The following is a 15,365-nucleotide window of genomic DNA, read 5'->3' as shown; positions in this document are numbered from 1 at the left end:
TGTCATTGGACTGGCTGTGTAAGGGCATTGCATTAGACATGATAGAACTACTGGGGAGCGGAAACCACAGTTGGTTTCCGCTCGTGCGCACGAAGAACCACTTTTGCATTGCATGCTATGGGCGGTATTTGCTGCAGGATCCAGCGGCGGTCGCCCGCCCCAGACTCCGCAATTCGAATCCGCCCGTGTGCGCTCACCATAAACGTTCTCCAGTCCTCGCTCTTTTCTCACGTTGGTGAAAATCCTATTCAGCCATTTCTGGAGGATCTGTGTGTTGGGTTATATAGCCGCCATTACAGATGTTCTCACCCAGCTTTTCCAGAATCCTGACCGGCAACCCTGCGCTGCAGCGTAAGCTAACCACATTGACTATTCAGGATTCTGACAACGTCTGCAGGAGCGGTAATGGTGGCCAAATACTGATTGTCACCCAGCTTTCCTAGGAAGTGATAGATCTAAGAAGACGCTTAACAGATGAGGGGCTTATATTGATGCCATGCTCAACCAGAGCCCCCCCAGGAGCCGGCACCCCGCTGTCTATCTATAAAGCTGGTCAAGCAGAATAGCGCGGGCGTCTTATCTGCGGACTACAGCTGGAAAAAGGAAAGAAAGCGGCCAAGTGTGTGCCAGCGCTGGAGAGGGCGCCGCCACCACCGGGACGAGGTGCTAATGGACTTGTCAGTATCGGGGGCCGTTCTCCTCCTCAGCGCTGACATCAAGGCTTCGTGTGTTCCTCTTGTGACGCTGCAGACACTCTACATTAGAGAAGTGCTTAAATAGCAACTACATACACGCAAAGCCGTGCAACGACGGAATCTGTGCGATAAACGCATGCAGCGACCGAACTGCGATCGGCTTACGGCCCTTTTACATAGGGCGACGGGTAAATGACGGCGCGAGCTTCTGATGTCACCGCTAAGGTCGTTAGCGCTCGCGCAAAGCGTTTACACAGACAGACTTCCCCGCGGGCTTCTCTCTCAGCACTTCACCTTCTATGTGAGCGGGGAGCGTTTACACGGAATTAGAAGACAGCGATAAAAGCTTGTGAAAGCATCCATAGTGGGGGGTGTTATAATGTGTTTCGCTATCACGCCGCACGATTATCGCTTTGTTTAAACGAACTTTGAGCGATAATCGTTCCATGTAAATGGCCCAATACTGTGAATGGAGGCAAGAGGACGCTCCCAGCTCACTCTTCCCCCTTCCCAGCACAGGAGCGAGCACCACGTATAAGGCTAACTTCACACGGCGAGTGCCGGACCTGGCTGGGAAGCGCGGTCGGATATCGCGCTCGCCAACATGCGGTTTCTTGTATGGAAAATGTCTCATCGCTTCGGGGAGCGTCTCCCATTGTTGTCTTTGCGCTGCATGATCCTACTGAACGCAATGGGCGATGCGAGGACACGCCCAGAGATACGACAAGCCGCCATCTTTTTTTCCCACATCACGGTGCAATGTGGGAGAAAAAATAAATAAAAATCGCTCATGCGTACGACGCCGCTCACAAGAATGGGGTTCGTATTTGTGTGAGATTTGTGCGTCTCGCAGCGCATATTGTGTCTGTGTATACCTACCAATCTGTTCATTGTGTATTATCTGTGGAGTTACATAGGACTGCCGGTCACATCTACTCCATTATCTGTAGTCAGAGAGTTATCAAAGTATTATCTGTGGAGTTACATAGGACTGCCGGCCACATCTACTCCATTATCTGTAGTCAGAGAGTTATCAAAGTATTATCTGTGGAGTTACATAGGACTGCCGGTCACATCTACTCCATTATCTGTAGTCAGAGAGTTATCAAAGTATTATCTGTGGGGTTACATAGGACTGCCGGTCACATCTACTCCATTATCTGTAGTCAGAGTTATCACTGTGTTATCTGTAGTGTTACATAGGACTGCCGGTCGCATCTACTCCATTATCTGTATCGATCTGGTCATTGTTCCATTGTGCGAAACTGAATGCTAATGGTTCAGTGTAAAAGCAGACAGCGACTGAACGATGAACGGCAGGTCGGTCACTTATTGCTCGCCGTATATTTTCCGCAGACCTAAAAAGCGGGCAATAATTGCGCCGTGTAAACAGGCCGTCTTCATCTATAAACAACTGCCTGTTCACTGCGAACGGACGCTGACTGGTAGAGATCTCCGGCGCGCCCCCTCCATTCAGGTGCGATAATCTTTATCTAAGCGTTCAATAACTGTCCTGTGTAGAATGATGCTGACTCCATTACCGGGCCGTGGGTGTCACCGCCTGCTATTTACATGGGACTGCTGATCAAGGTGATCCAGTTATTAGTATGCACAAAGAAATCCGTGCCATAGCTCCCTCAGCTCTGCTTCATCCGTGTATTTTGGCACATGGTTTCTCCCCTGGGATCCTGTGGAGCGCTCCGCTGTGAACGCACGGGGTTAAAGCCATTCCAGAGTCACATGGATATTAAGGAGGTGCAGGTAGGTTCACTGGTCTCCCTCCAGATGCTTCCACCATAAATCAGTGGGGACTGGATCACCCGTGTGATCCAGCAGGGGGCAGCGGTCGTGTACCCCGATCTCTACACTCATGCCCAGGGCTGCAAGGACTACTTCTGCAGCCCACAAACCCCTAGATGTAGCAGAGCTGAATGTGTTCTGTGTTCCTTAGGACTGTATTGTCTGGGGTGCAGGCGGGTCGTGCAGTTGTATGACCTCCGTATGTTGTAGCCTGTGTTACTCCCAGCTGTATACATGTATCTATGCGCACAGGACGCTCACATGATAAATAATTGCTTATTTCCTTTTTCGGGTGGTTTTGCCCTTGGTATAAGGCCGCACTATACATGGGGAGCCTGCAATGGTCGGTGACCACCGTAGGATCGCCCTCGGCTGATATGGGTATGGCCACCCTGTCTGCGCCTTTTAAAGGGACCAGATCCCCTATGTTATTTCTCATTCTCCAGTTATGGCATCTGTGTTTATCTTCTGATTGCAGATTTTTTTCTTGCATTGTTCGTACATGATTATGGGGCGGCCATCTTGCCCGAGCTGCACCAGACAGCACTTAAGAGATCTGCTTTATAGCAGCCTCATGGGGCATACGAGCACAATAGATAGGAGGAAACTCACTGACTTCCATAACAGAGTGTTGTGGGAGAGTTCTGTGACCTATGGAGAGAGGGGGAGGAGGTGAGCTGTGACCAACACTTATAGACTTCTATAGAAGAGTGTTGTGGGCATGCTCTATTGCCTGTGAACTGAGGGGGAAGAAGTGAGCTGTCACCATCACCTATAGACGTGTATGAAAGAGTCTTATGGGCATGTTCTGTGATCTATGGCGGGAGAGGGAGGAGGTGAGCTGTGACAATAATCTAAAAACTTTTATGTGAAAATCGTCAAGACATGTTCTGTGTCCTGTACAGGGAGGGTGAGGTGAGCTGTGACCATCACCCATAGGCTTGTGTGCAAGAGTGTTGTGTGCATGCTTGGTTACCTTGCCGGGAGGGGGAGAAGTTGAGCTGTGACCATCACATATAGACTTCTATGGGAGAGTGTTGTGGGCATGCTCTGTGACCAGAGTGGGGGAGGTGAGTTGTGACCATCACATATAGACTTCTATGGGAGAGTGTTGTGGGCATGCTCTGTGACCAGAGTGGGGGAGGTGAGTTGTGACCATCCCATATAGACTTCTATGGGAGAGTGTTGTGGGCATGCTCTGTGAACAGAGTGGGGGAGGTGAGTTGTGACCATCACATATAGACTTTTATGGGAGAGTGTTGTGGGCATGCTCTGTGACCAGAGTGGGGGAGGTGAGCTGTGACCATCACATATAGACTTCTATGGGAGAGTGTTCTGAGCATGCTCTGTGACCAGAGTGGGGGAGGTGAGTTGTGACCATCACATATAGACTTCTATGGGAGAGTGTTGTGGGCATGCTCTGTGACCAGAGTGGGGGAGGTGAGTTGTGACCATCCCATATAGACTTCTATGGGAGAGTGTTGTGGGCATGCTCTGTGAACAGAGTGGGGGAGGTGAGTTGTGACCATCACATATAGACTTCTATGGGAGAGTGTTGTGGGCATGCTCTGTGACCAGAGTGGGGGAGGTGAGCTGTGACCATCACATATAGACTTCTATGGGAGAGTGTTGTGGGCATGCTCTGTGACCAGAGTGGGGGAGGTGAGTTGTGACCATCACATATAGACTTCTATGGGAGAGTGTTCTGAGCATGCTCTGTGACCAGAGTGGGGGGAGGTGAGTTGTGGCCATCACATAAAGACTTCTATTGAAGAGTGTTGTTAGCATGCTCTGTGATCAGAGTGGGGGAGGATGACCTTTGTCCATTGTCTATAGACTTCTACGGGAGAGTTTTGTGGGCATGCTCTGTGCCCAGAGTGGGGGGGGGGGGGGAGAGGAGTTGTGACCATCACATATACATTTCTTTTGGACTGTGTTGTGGGCATGCTCTGTGCCCAGAGTGGGGGAGCGTGAGCTGTGACCATTACATATAGACTTCTATGGGAGAGTGTTGTGGGCATGCTATGTGACCAGAGTGGGAGGAGATGAGCTTTGTCCATTGCCTATAGACTTCTATGGGACAGTGTTGTGGGCATGCCCTGTGACCATTACATATAGACTTCTATGGGACAGTGTGGTGGGAATGCTATGTGACCAGAGCGGGGGAGGATGAGCTTTGCCCATAGCCTATAGACTTTTATGGGAGAGCATTGTGGACATGCCAGAGTGGGAGGAGATGAGCTTTGTCCATTGCCTATAGACTTCTATGGGAGAGTGTTGTGGACATGCTATGTGACCAGAGCGGGGGGAGGATGAGCTTTGTCCATTGCCTATAGACTTTTATGGGAGAGCATTGTGGGCATACCCTGTGACCAGAGTGGAGAGAGGTGAGTTGCGGCCATCACATATAGACTTCTATGGGAGAGTGATACAGGCATGCTCTATGACCAGAATGAGCTTTGTCCATTGCCTATAAACGTTTACGGGAGAGTGCTGTGGACATGCTCTGTGACGCGGGTGGGGTGAGGTGAGCTGGAGCCATGAGCTATAGTTTTCTATGGGAGAGTGTTGTGGGCATACGGCTGTGATAAGTGCAGGGTGGGGAGGAGGTGAGCTGTGACATCACCTATTGTGAATAGTCCATCCTGTGTTCTCCATAGATAGGTGTTGCTCTCAGTATAATCCTGCCTGTGATGATGATAAGAGAACGGCTCCAGAACAAGAAGTGTCAGACCCTTATAAGGCTTAGTGGTCAGTGTGAGAACTACATCAGAGCATAGAACATTTTAAAAAACGCCAAAAATTCCAAAATATTGAATATGAAATTCAGTTTTTGTATAAGAGGTCATTTGCTGATGACAATCCCGTTAAGCAGACCCCGAGGTCCATGCAGCCTGCGGGGGGAGCACCGTCTTATTCCTGGTCCTCTGCAGATGGGAGTCCTGGCTGCTCGCCTCCCCACCCCCCACCTAGCTGGAGCCCATACACGGACAATAGCCTGGTGTGGTACAGATGTAGCAAAACTGAGTTTGTCATTTGGCACAATCTTCCCTGATACCACAATGTGCAATTGTTGGTTTTACATAGGACTGTAGGTAATATCCACTACATTATCTGCACTCGGAGAGTTATCTGTGGTGTTGCATAGGACTGCAGGTCATATCTACTACATTATCTGTACTTAGAGAGTTATCACTATGTGTTACCTGCAGTCCTATGTAACACCACAGATAACATCTACATTATCTTTACTCAGTTTTCAGTATGTTATCTGTGATGTTACATAGGACTGCCGGTCACATCTACTACATTATCTGTACTCAGAGTTATCACTGTTACCTGCAGTCCTATGTAACATCACAAACAACACAGTGATAACTCTTAAGTACAGATAATGTAGTAGATGTGACCCACAGTCCTATGTAACATCACAGATAACATACTGAAACATGAGTAAAGATAATGTAGATGTTATCTGTGGTGTTACATAGGACTGCAAGTCACATCTACTACATTATCTGTACTCAGGAGAGTTATCACTGTGTTACCTGCTGTCCTATGTAACATCACAGATACCACAGTGATAACTCGGAGTACAGATAATGTAGTAGCTGTGACCTGCAGTCCTATGTAACACCACAAATAACATCTACATTATCTATACAGTTATCACTGTTACATAGGACTGCAGGTCCTACTGCTCTTAGTGTATTATAATAGACGCATAGACATTGCAGCCTCACATGACTAACTCATCTCTGCTAGCCCGTGCACTGCCTCCTAGCGCGGCCTGTTGCTTTGGTGGTCTCTGTTCTCCTCTGAGCACTTTGTCCGCAGAGGTCCCATATGATGGTAGTAGAGGACATGTGACCTCAGCCGCCCCTCCAAGATACGCTATAAGTTTCCTTCACACCTTGCTTCTGAAACTGACATTGAAGGACACTTCTTGCAGTGTTACCCTAAATAACCCGGCGCCCACTCAGGTGCCATCCATCCTGTGCCCAGCAGAAGACTGGCTGTGCCACTGATTGTTACCCCCGGTGCCCTCTGTCTCCAGACTCGCGGGGTTCTCCTAATGAAGCCAGCTGTTCTCCGACGGCACACTGTACTGTATGTGTGGGTGACTGCTGGAGATTCGTCACAGTGTACAGCGCCACAGAAGAAGACCGTGCTATAAAGAGCGCCTACAATAACCTCGCCATCCGCACACCGCACTGACCGCCAGGCTGCAGGTTTACTAAGTGCAATGACATTGCTGTCAGCAGTGCAATAGGGGATATGTGAATATCCCTGGGACCCCCGAACGAGCCCCCAGAAACTAAGCGACAATTGCTTCCCGCTCTGCAGCCTCCTGTAAGCCGGATGTAATTGGGTTCAGCACCCCGCTCTCTCTGAGCACTTTATAGCCCTAATCTCATTTGGAAAGTGTAAATCCCCTTTCACTTGACTTCTATTCTGCTAATCAAACAAATCCGTAAAGTCTGCCGGCTGGTTCGCAGCCGTTCACGTAGATGAACTTCTCCGGCAGCCTGCAAAACTAATTACCCCCTGGATATCTCTTGCCGGAGACCCTGAAAGGACATTTAAATGTCACAGTCAATCAAAAAAAAAGAATAGTCACATGAAGAAAAGTCAGCGGACGGCGGAGGGGTGCGATGCCTTTGTTCACCAGGACGGCGGTGCTGTGGGTGTCCGGCGCTGCACCGGGCAATGTCCCTGGGAACAGACTGCCTATGGATTGCTGACTGTAGCCGCAGGCTGAGCCAAGCACTACACCCATCCGGCAGGACCAATCACACCTAGCCACAATAAGGGACCCCGGGGAGGATGGTGCACCATGCAACATATCCAACTGCCCCAATGGGCTCCGGTAGACCTGACCAGCATGCTGAGGTCGGGATACACGACGCCAAAGAGGGCCAGCAACTAAATCACTTTCATGGGATTGGGGGGGAAGGGGTCTTGGATAGGGAAGGCTGTAAGGTAACCTACTTGGGTGAGTTCGGTGCCCATCAGGATGAGGAAGAACAGGCTCATGAGCTTGCTTGTGGGTTGCATTTCTCGGTGCCAGGTTCAGTCTTGATCTGGTTGCCTCCTCTGGCTGTCTGCCGTGGGGAATCTTTTTTTCCCGATCCGTTCCTTTCTTTTTCTTCCTCCTCTTCACTGTGCTTTTGTTCCAGAGGGGGTCCGTTGTTCGTTCCTTCTGGTGCGTCTCGGCAGCCCTAGGAGACGAGGCGAGGAGTCTGGTGTGTGAAGTGCACACTTTGCATATTTGTATGATATCCCAGATCCTCGCTCCTCGCCTTGTGTCTCTATGTGTGTGGCTTTTTTTTTTAATGGCTTCCTTGATTGAAAGGCATTTGCAAGGAGGAACTCAATGGAGCACAAAATGATGGTATTGCTTTTGCCAAAAGTTTGCCTTGAAAGGGAGGGCAGGGATAGAAGGGGAGGAAAAAAAAACCCAGAAGCGGTGGTTAGCAGTGATGCAGCTAGTGAAAAGGTACCACAATTTTTCCTTAGAGGACTGAATTTCTGCCAGCAAAATGGAAGCTGTAAGGCGGTTGCGGATTGGCTGTTGTGCACCCAGCTGAGATTGGCCATTAATATTCGCCTGCCCAGCTCGCTTACTGGACCCGTCATTCGGTGTGCAGCATTGTGGTGATTGGAGGCTGTGTCGTCCCCTCCGCCGCTCGTCTTTTGTTCTCCTCTCCTCCAGCAATAACAATGCACAGATTGCTGGAAGACGCGGCCGTCACATTACTCTCCTGTTAAACAGCCACATAACCACATCGCTTCCCATTATGCAGAAAATACAAATCAGAGCCGGGAGAGGGGCGGCTGGGGGCATCTGCTGGGAGAGGGGCAGCTGGGGGGCATCTGCTGGGAGAGATGCTGCAGGGAGGGCAGGTGCAGCCATCATGTTGTACAAGGATGCAATGCTGGCCTCTCTCCTCTGCCCACCCAGTGGGGGCCAAATGGGCATTTGTGAAGCTGGCATATAGATTATTGGCTGCGGTTAAGAGCATTAAAGTGGGGTAGTGGGCATGCAGGGATACCCCCCCAAAACAAAAAGTAGGCACAACCCTCCTGCAATAAATGATTAGAGAAACGGCATATGTGCAGCAGTCTTAAAGGGGTTGCAAACTATTGACGGCCCATCCTAAGCATAGGCAATCAACAGTAGATCAGAGGGGGTTCGGTGCCCAGGATACTCGCTGATCAGCTATGCCATAGGTCAGTGTGCGCCTCCACAGCATCTATGGCTGACACTCTCATGGGGTAATGATGTGAGGACATCTGCACCTGGCAATGTTGTGGGAGTACCTGTAGCTGACACTTATGGGGGCATCTGTACTGACACTTTTAAAGGGGTTGTCCATTTGTAAACTATTGATGGCCTGTCAGCAGGGAATACCATGAGTAGTAGATCAGTGGGGGGTTGGCACCCAGAATCCCGCCAATCAGCTGTTCACTAGGCTTGTGCACTGGGCTGATTTCTGCAAGAAGCAGACAGCTCCGTTCCCATTGTAGTGGTGAGGCTTGGTATTACATACAAAGTTCCCAGTAAAGTGAATGTGGCACAGCTTGCAATACCAAGCCTGACCACTGCAGTGGGAACACAGCTGTCCGCTTCCTGCAGGAATCAACTCCGTGCACAAGCACAGCTGACCAGCGAATAGCTGATTGGCAGGAGTCTGAGTGCCAAACCCCCGCTGAACTATTATTCATGGCTTGCCCTGCTGACAGACATTAATAATTTACAAATCAGCAACCCCTTTGAGTGTCAGTACAGATTCCCCAATAAGTGTCAGCCACAGATGCCCCCACAACATTACCAGCTGCACCTGTTCACCAAAGTTTTCCAGCTACAGAAGTCCTCACAACAATACCCACATAAGAGTGCCAGTCACAGATGCCGCCATACGAATGTCAGCCACTGATATCTTCACATTACCAGCCACAGATACCCCCATAAGTGTGTCAACCACAAAAGTCCTCACATTACCAATCATAGAAGCTCCATCAGAATGTCAACCATAGATGTCCTCACATCACCAACCACAGATGCCCCCATATGAATGTCAACCATAGATGTCCCCACATTACCAACCACAGATGCCCCATAAAACTGTCAACGATAGATGCCCCCATAAGACTGTCAACCACAGATGCATCCATATGAATGTCAACCATAGATGTCTTCACATCACTAGCCACAGATGCCCCCATAAGAGTGTCCACCATAGATGTCTTCACATCACTAGCCACAGATGCCCCCATAAGAGTGTCCACCATAGATGTCTTCACATCACTAGCCACAGATGCCCCCATAAGGGTGTCAACCACAAAAGTCCTCACATTACCAATCATAGAAGCTCCATCAGAATGTCAACCATAGATGTCCTCACATCACCAATCACAGATGCCCCCATAAGACTGTCAACCACAGATGCATCCATATGAATGTCAACCATAGATGTCCCCACATCACCAATCACAGATGCCCCATAACTGTCAACCATAGATGCCCCCATAAGAGTGTCCACCATAGATGTCTTCACATCACTAGCCACAGATGCCCCCATAAGAGTGTCAACCGCAAAGGCCTTAACATTACCAGCCACAGATTCCCCCATAAAACCCAGCCTTCTGCCCCTCTGACAGTAGAGGCAGACTAGCGGGCATACAGTACCATCTCACCCTCAGCTGACTGCCTGGCGCTGAGTTATCTTCTGCCAACACGAGGGGATAATAAATAGTACTGAGGATTTTGATGCAATGGACCTGAGAAAACCTAATATACACCACTATAAAAGCTATTCTCTCTATGCTGGGACTTTTAGTTCCACTCATTTGGGACTTCTAACCAGAGGTTGTTACTTTTAGGACCTTGTACAGTCCAGTAAGTCTTGGATTTTGGATCCCATTGTGTAATAGAACCATTACAGTTAACCAGACGGAGCCTCATGAGAGCTTCTCTGTCACTCGCCATCTTACAGCGGCGGCTCCAGGAGGCCGATTCACCGCATGGTTGTATCCGTATCCGGCATCTGCGGAGGGTCATTGGGGGTCCAGCACCATTATTACTTTGACACTGTGCGCCTTTGTCCTCCTCGGGGCCCCAATGTTACTTTCATGTCCTAGAGACAACCTGTGCAGCATCCGAGGAGCGGGCCCATAACCGAGGAGACAGCGGGGTAGAGTTTAGGCCTTGTCACAGGGCTCTATTATCTCCCACCATGAGGGTAGCTTGGGACCCAACGAAGTTACCGCTGGGGGACCTTCATGGGGGTAACCCAATACGTGGTTTACCTTAAACAGTCTTGTCACTCGTGACGCCACCGTTCCTTCCTCTGCGGTGAATCCAGATGATGGAATAAGTGATCCACACACACAGGGAAACTTTAGGAGTGAAGCCGGGAACGGTCGTCAGAGCTCATTAACTTGAACAATATTTACAGTTCAACGGAAGTACAAAATTCACGCCAGCAGGAAAGGGTGCAAAATCACAAAGTGGTGCGACAGAGAGGAAATCACAGGACATCAGAAGAATCCACAGTCCAAGTTATCTGTGGGGTTCTGTTCTGGTACAAACTCCTTTACGCTCTCCAGCTCTCTACCGGTCAGCACTCACATTTGGCAGGCACTCCATGCTGCATGGCGGTTCCACTCTCTCTCTTCTCCTCAGTGGTTCAGGATTCCACTGGCATCTCCTGGGCAAAGCAGGCCCAGCGACAACTGGGGATACCTTTCAGCCTCTTCCATTCTAGCCCACATAGAACTGAAGGTGTCTGTGTGGCTCACGTGCAGAACTCTAGATGCTCCCCTCCCTTGCAAAAACAGAAGACCTTGCACAACACCTTGCAATCAACTATATATAGCATGATCACGTGACAAACAACAAGATACATTTTCCAGACATCTCACATACCTGACAGTTAACCCATTCAGTGCTGCAGTTATGCAATACACATCATAATCATACAACATCAAAGACACTGACAACACATAGGCACAAGACAAATGCATGCATACATTATGGAGGGGCCCCATTAACTCTGGACCACTACACCTGGAGATGACCAGTTACAAGTTCTGTAGGACACGTGGCGCCCCACAGATCGCAGCCACATAGGAGTCCTTGCTGGCGGCTGACATCACAGGGTGCATTTCTTATTCCTTCCATCCTATCCACATCAGTACATCCTCTATCAGAGCACTTAGTTGTTTTTGCATATTTTTGAGCGGAGGTAAAGCCTTCCACTCCTGGCCCCGCATGTGCGTCCGCTAATAACCCGCCACACTGTACCTCACCATTAGTCAGGCTGTATCTACAGTAAATGTCATATAACAATGCAGTCATTGTTTGGAGCTATTGATTTAGTCAGCAAGATGATATCAATTAGTAATTCGTTAGTCAACCACTTGCAGCTCCGCTCCTCTCTGATGGGAGACCTCTGCAGCCCCATCCCTATCCACCAAGTGGGAGAGTCGCTCCACTGCTAGCGGACTGTCTATTAGGGCATCATGGGTGGGTTCCCTCTGTGGGTTCCCTGCCCTGAACCAGAACCAAGAGCGGACAGAACGGCCGCTCCAAGAGAGTATCCTTGAATATAACCTATGCCCTTATGTAGGATCTATGCAGATGGTATAAGAGGGTTCCCTCAATAGGTCTCTTATCTACTAAGGTGCGTTCACATATGGTAGATTTGCTCCAAAGTTTGTCATGGATTTTGGTGCAGATCCACAAAAAAATGCGGAACGTGCGAGCACCAAGTTGCGGCTAAATCCCCAGTTTTCTCGCCCATATACGGCCGGGTGCAGCGTATATGTCATAGCCCGGAATTCCGTCAGCCCCCTCCTTTTGCCGGCTGATTGTGGCAATAGAAGCTCCCATAGAAGCCTATGGGAGTTGCTGGCAAAGGGAGGGGAAGGGAGTTTAGCAGCGTGAGTCGCTTCTATAGTCCCTCCCTCTTCCTCCCTTTGCCAGCATCTCCCATAGGCTTCTATGTGAGTTGTTGGCTGATCACAGCCAAAAGATCAGGCAAGACCTATCTTTTCTGGCTGCACGTAAAAGTGGCCGGCTGGAATTCGCAGCGTATGCACTATCTTTTCCGGCTGGGCTGATTTTTACGCGCCGGAAAATGGCCCATCTGAACAAATGCTTTGGGATCCAATGGATGAGATGGTCGCGATTTTCGGACAGGGTTTTATCGCGGTAAAATAGCCGCGATGAAATATTAGTGTGAATACGGCCCGAGGCTACAAGCACACAAGCGCAAATCTCACGTTTCGCAAGACGCACAAAACTTTCACGAATCTGACCTCTCTTCTTCCTGTAACGTCAGCGAACACAATTTATTATCAGCAGATGTTGGGAAAAATCCAGACGTTGATGGTAAAATAAAATGCGTGTCGTGTGGGGGAGGGGCGGAGGGGATCTGCCTGATCTGTAGCGCAAAATGTACACAGAATCAGTGGGAGAACTCGTAGGAGCGGCCGATCGTCACCTCTGTGGCCACCAGTAGTGGTCTTCATGAGCCGCACCATGTTGGCATCTAAAGACGTTCTGAAGTCCTTACAGGCCAGTATAATCTCTGACCCCCAGCGCCGGTCGGATGTCCGTACCGACATGTTGGGCTGATTTGGGAGAGCAGGAAAGACTTTACAAGTTTCCACTACACTCCGGCCCCCAGAAGAAGTTGTCGTTTTGCTGCAAAACTCGTCCTGCAGTTCCATCTCAGGCAGATCTGTAAATGATGAGAGTTGTGGCCAACGCCTCGTGGAAAGAGGCGCATAAGAGGATGATGGGTGGCGTGGTGATATGTAGGTGTGCGGGGAACATAGGAGGTAGTGGTCCGTATTATGTAGGTATAGAGGTAGTGGTCCTTGATATGGATGTACCGTGTTTCACCGATAATAAGCCCTACCCTGATTTTGGGAGGAGGGGGGGCTTGAAATATAAGCCATCCCTTGAAAAAAAGCCCTAGTTACAATACATGCAAAAAAAAAAAACAATACTCACCTAGCAGCCGACATTCGGGTCCCTGGCGCTGGGCTGCGGCACTGTTGCAGGCTTCCGTGTCCTCCTGCACGCCGACAGAGCATTTCTTCCTGGTAGCGGGGCTTGAATACCCTAATTCCATCAAGCTAATGCTCTGATTGGTTAATCGAGCGCTGTGTCAGCCAATGAAAGCCGGCGCTCGATTATCCAATCACAGCCATTCAATGATGTCTAATATATAGGGCTCACGCTGCGCAGAGACGTAGAGCGTGCTGCGATCTGTTTCCCATGCTGTCCACACACATGTGCATGGATTACGTATTGCGCGGCCGTGCAGCGCACGTGTAATACGCAGTGATAGAACGCCTGTGGACACGAGCCCAAACTATGCAAAATCAAATGGCTGTTGCAGATTTTGGTGGGAATTGCACAAACGTTATGAAACTTCACTTCTACAATCTATGTAACCAGCAGGGGGTGATGGGTGATTGCAGCTCTGGACTGGGTGGCATGGCTGTGGGTGAAGGGCAGAGTCTAATTATTCCTATCAGGCTGAATGGCACTAAGTCCGAATGCCCACAGACAGAATATCGCTGCAGAATTCGTGGTCAGACACCAGACACCCGCTGCAATGGTGTCTGCGCACCGGTTTGCGGGCCGAGATACCCGCGGCGGATCCGGAGAGATGCGTATAGGGTCTCTGGGGGGGGGCTCCGGGGCTGATTGCGCTGCAAGATTTTGCAGTCGAAATCCGACTCGGCCGTGGGCATGAGCCCTTTGTCAGATAGGAACAAGCAGCTCCACCCGCAACACTGCCCCCTCTGGTCTGGAGCTGCAATCACTCCGTCCTAGTTATAGTAAGGCTGGGTTCACACAGGGCGGTTTTGCCGCACGGAATTTCGCCGCGGCAAATCCGCCCACGGCCGCTAATCTCGGGATTAGCCAGCCATGTGCACGAGATTTCTCAGAAACCTCGTCCACACGGGACGGCCAATCCGCTGCGGTAAGTCCGGCTAAAACCGCGGCTGCGGCCGTCGCAGCCGCGGTTTCAAAAGATGCATCATGCCTGTTTATTATTTACTTTCGTCGCGGCCGCGCTCTCCTCTATGGGAGCGCCGGCCACAACGAAAAGCGAGCGGCCGGGTCACTTTAAAGCCGCCGCGGCTTTTTCCGCGGCGGTTCTCCCGGCAGACATCTCACGGTTTTTGCTGCGGCCAAACCGCAAGATTTCCGACGGGAATCCGCCCTGTGTGAACCCTGCCTAAGAGTCTCGAAGGCTGCATGAACTGTGCCCATTGTTTTCAGTTCCTTCACAACCCCCTTACATTTTATATGTGCTGCTGATCTGTTTTCCACCCGTAGGATTATATGGCGCAATTTTCTGCTACAAAAGTATGCCACATATGGCGGCGCCATCAGACCGCGGTAATACCGCCCCAATAGCAATGTTGTATACTGCCTAAATATTACATCATGCAGTGTCTACATAAATACCAAACCGTATCTGCACAATAGTGCCATATGTGCCTAAATAATAGTGCCATATAGTGCTTACACAACAGTGATGCCCAACTAATATAGCCGTATAGCACTTACACATTGGTACCATATAGTGCGTCCACACTAATACCATATAATAATGGTGCCACATAGTGCTCACACAGCAGCGCCATGGAATGCCTAAATAATAGTGCCTCCATCATAGCATCATGTAGTGGTCACAACCCACTGCTATGGAGAGCTCACATAACGGCGCTATATGGTTCCTAAACGTTATCCCATGGCGCTTTATTATAATCACAGGGGGGGGGTAGTTGCTCCGTGGAATCTGCCCCTTTTGCCCCTTCTCACTCCGGACTGAGTTT

The 15,365-nt window shown here is 49.9% G+C and overlaps 1 protein-coding gene across 1 annotated transcript in view; it reads right to left on the bottom strand.

The window, feature by feature from the left end:
* The window catches only part of OLFM1 (olfactomedin 1), a 66,903-nt gene extending 58,841 nt beyond the window's left edge, over positions 1–8,062 (bottom strand). Inside the window, exon 1 of the mRNA XM_066580236.1 lies at positions 7,488–8,062. Coding sequence (XP_066436333.1) covers positions 7,488–7,553 — 66 coding nt within the window. The 5' untranslated portion in view covers positions 7,554–8,062. The remainder of the gene's footprint in view (positions 1–7,487) is intronic.
* Between the last annotated feature and the right edge of the window lie 7,303 nt (positions 8,063–15,365).

This window comes from Eleutherodactylus coqui, chromosome 10 (genome assembly GCF_035609145.1).
Source record: "Eleutherodactylus coqui strain aEleCoq1 chromosome 10, aEleCoq1.hap1, whole genome shotgun sequence".
Classification (NCBI taxonomy): Eukaryota; Metazoa; Chordata; class Amphibia; order Anura; family Eleutherodactylidae; genus Eleutherodactylus; species Eleutherodactylus coqui.
The sequence above is the reverse complement of the archived record's forward strand: the minus strand, read 5'-3'. Positions and strand labels throughout refer to the sequence as shown.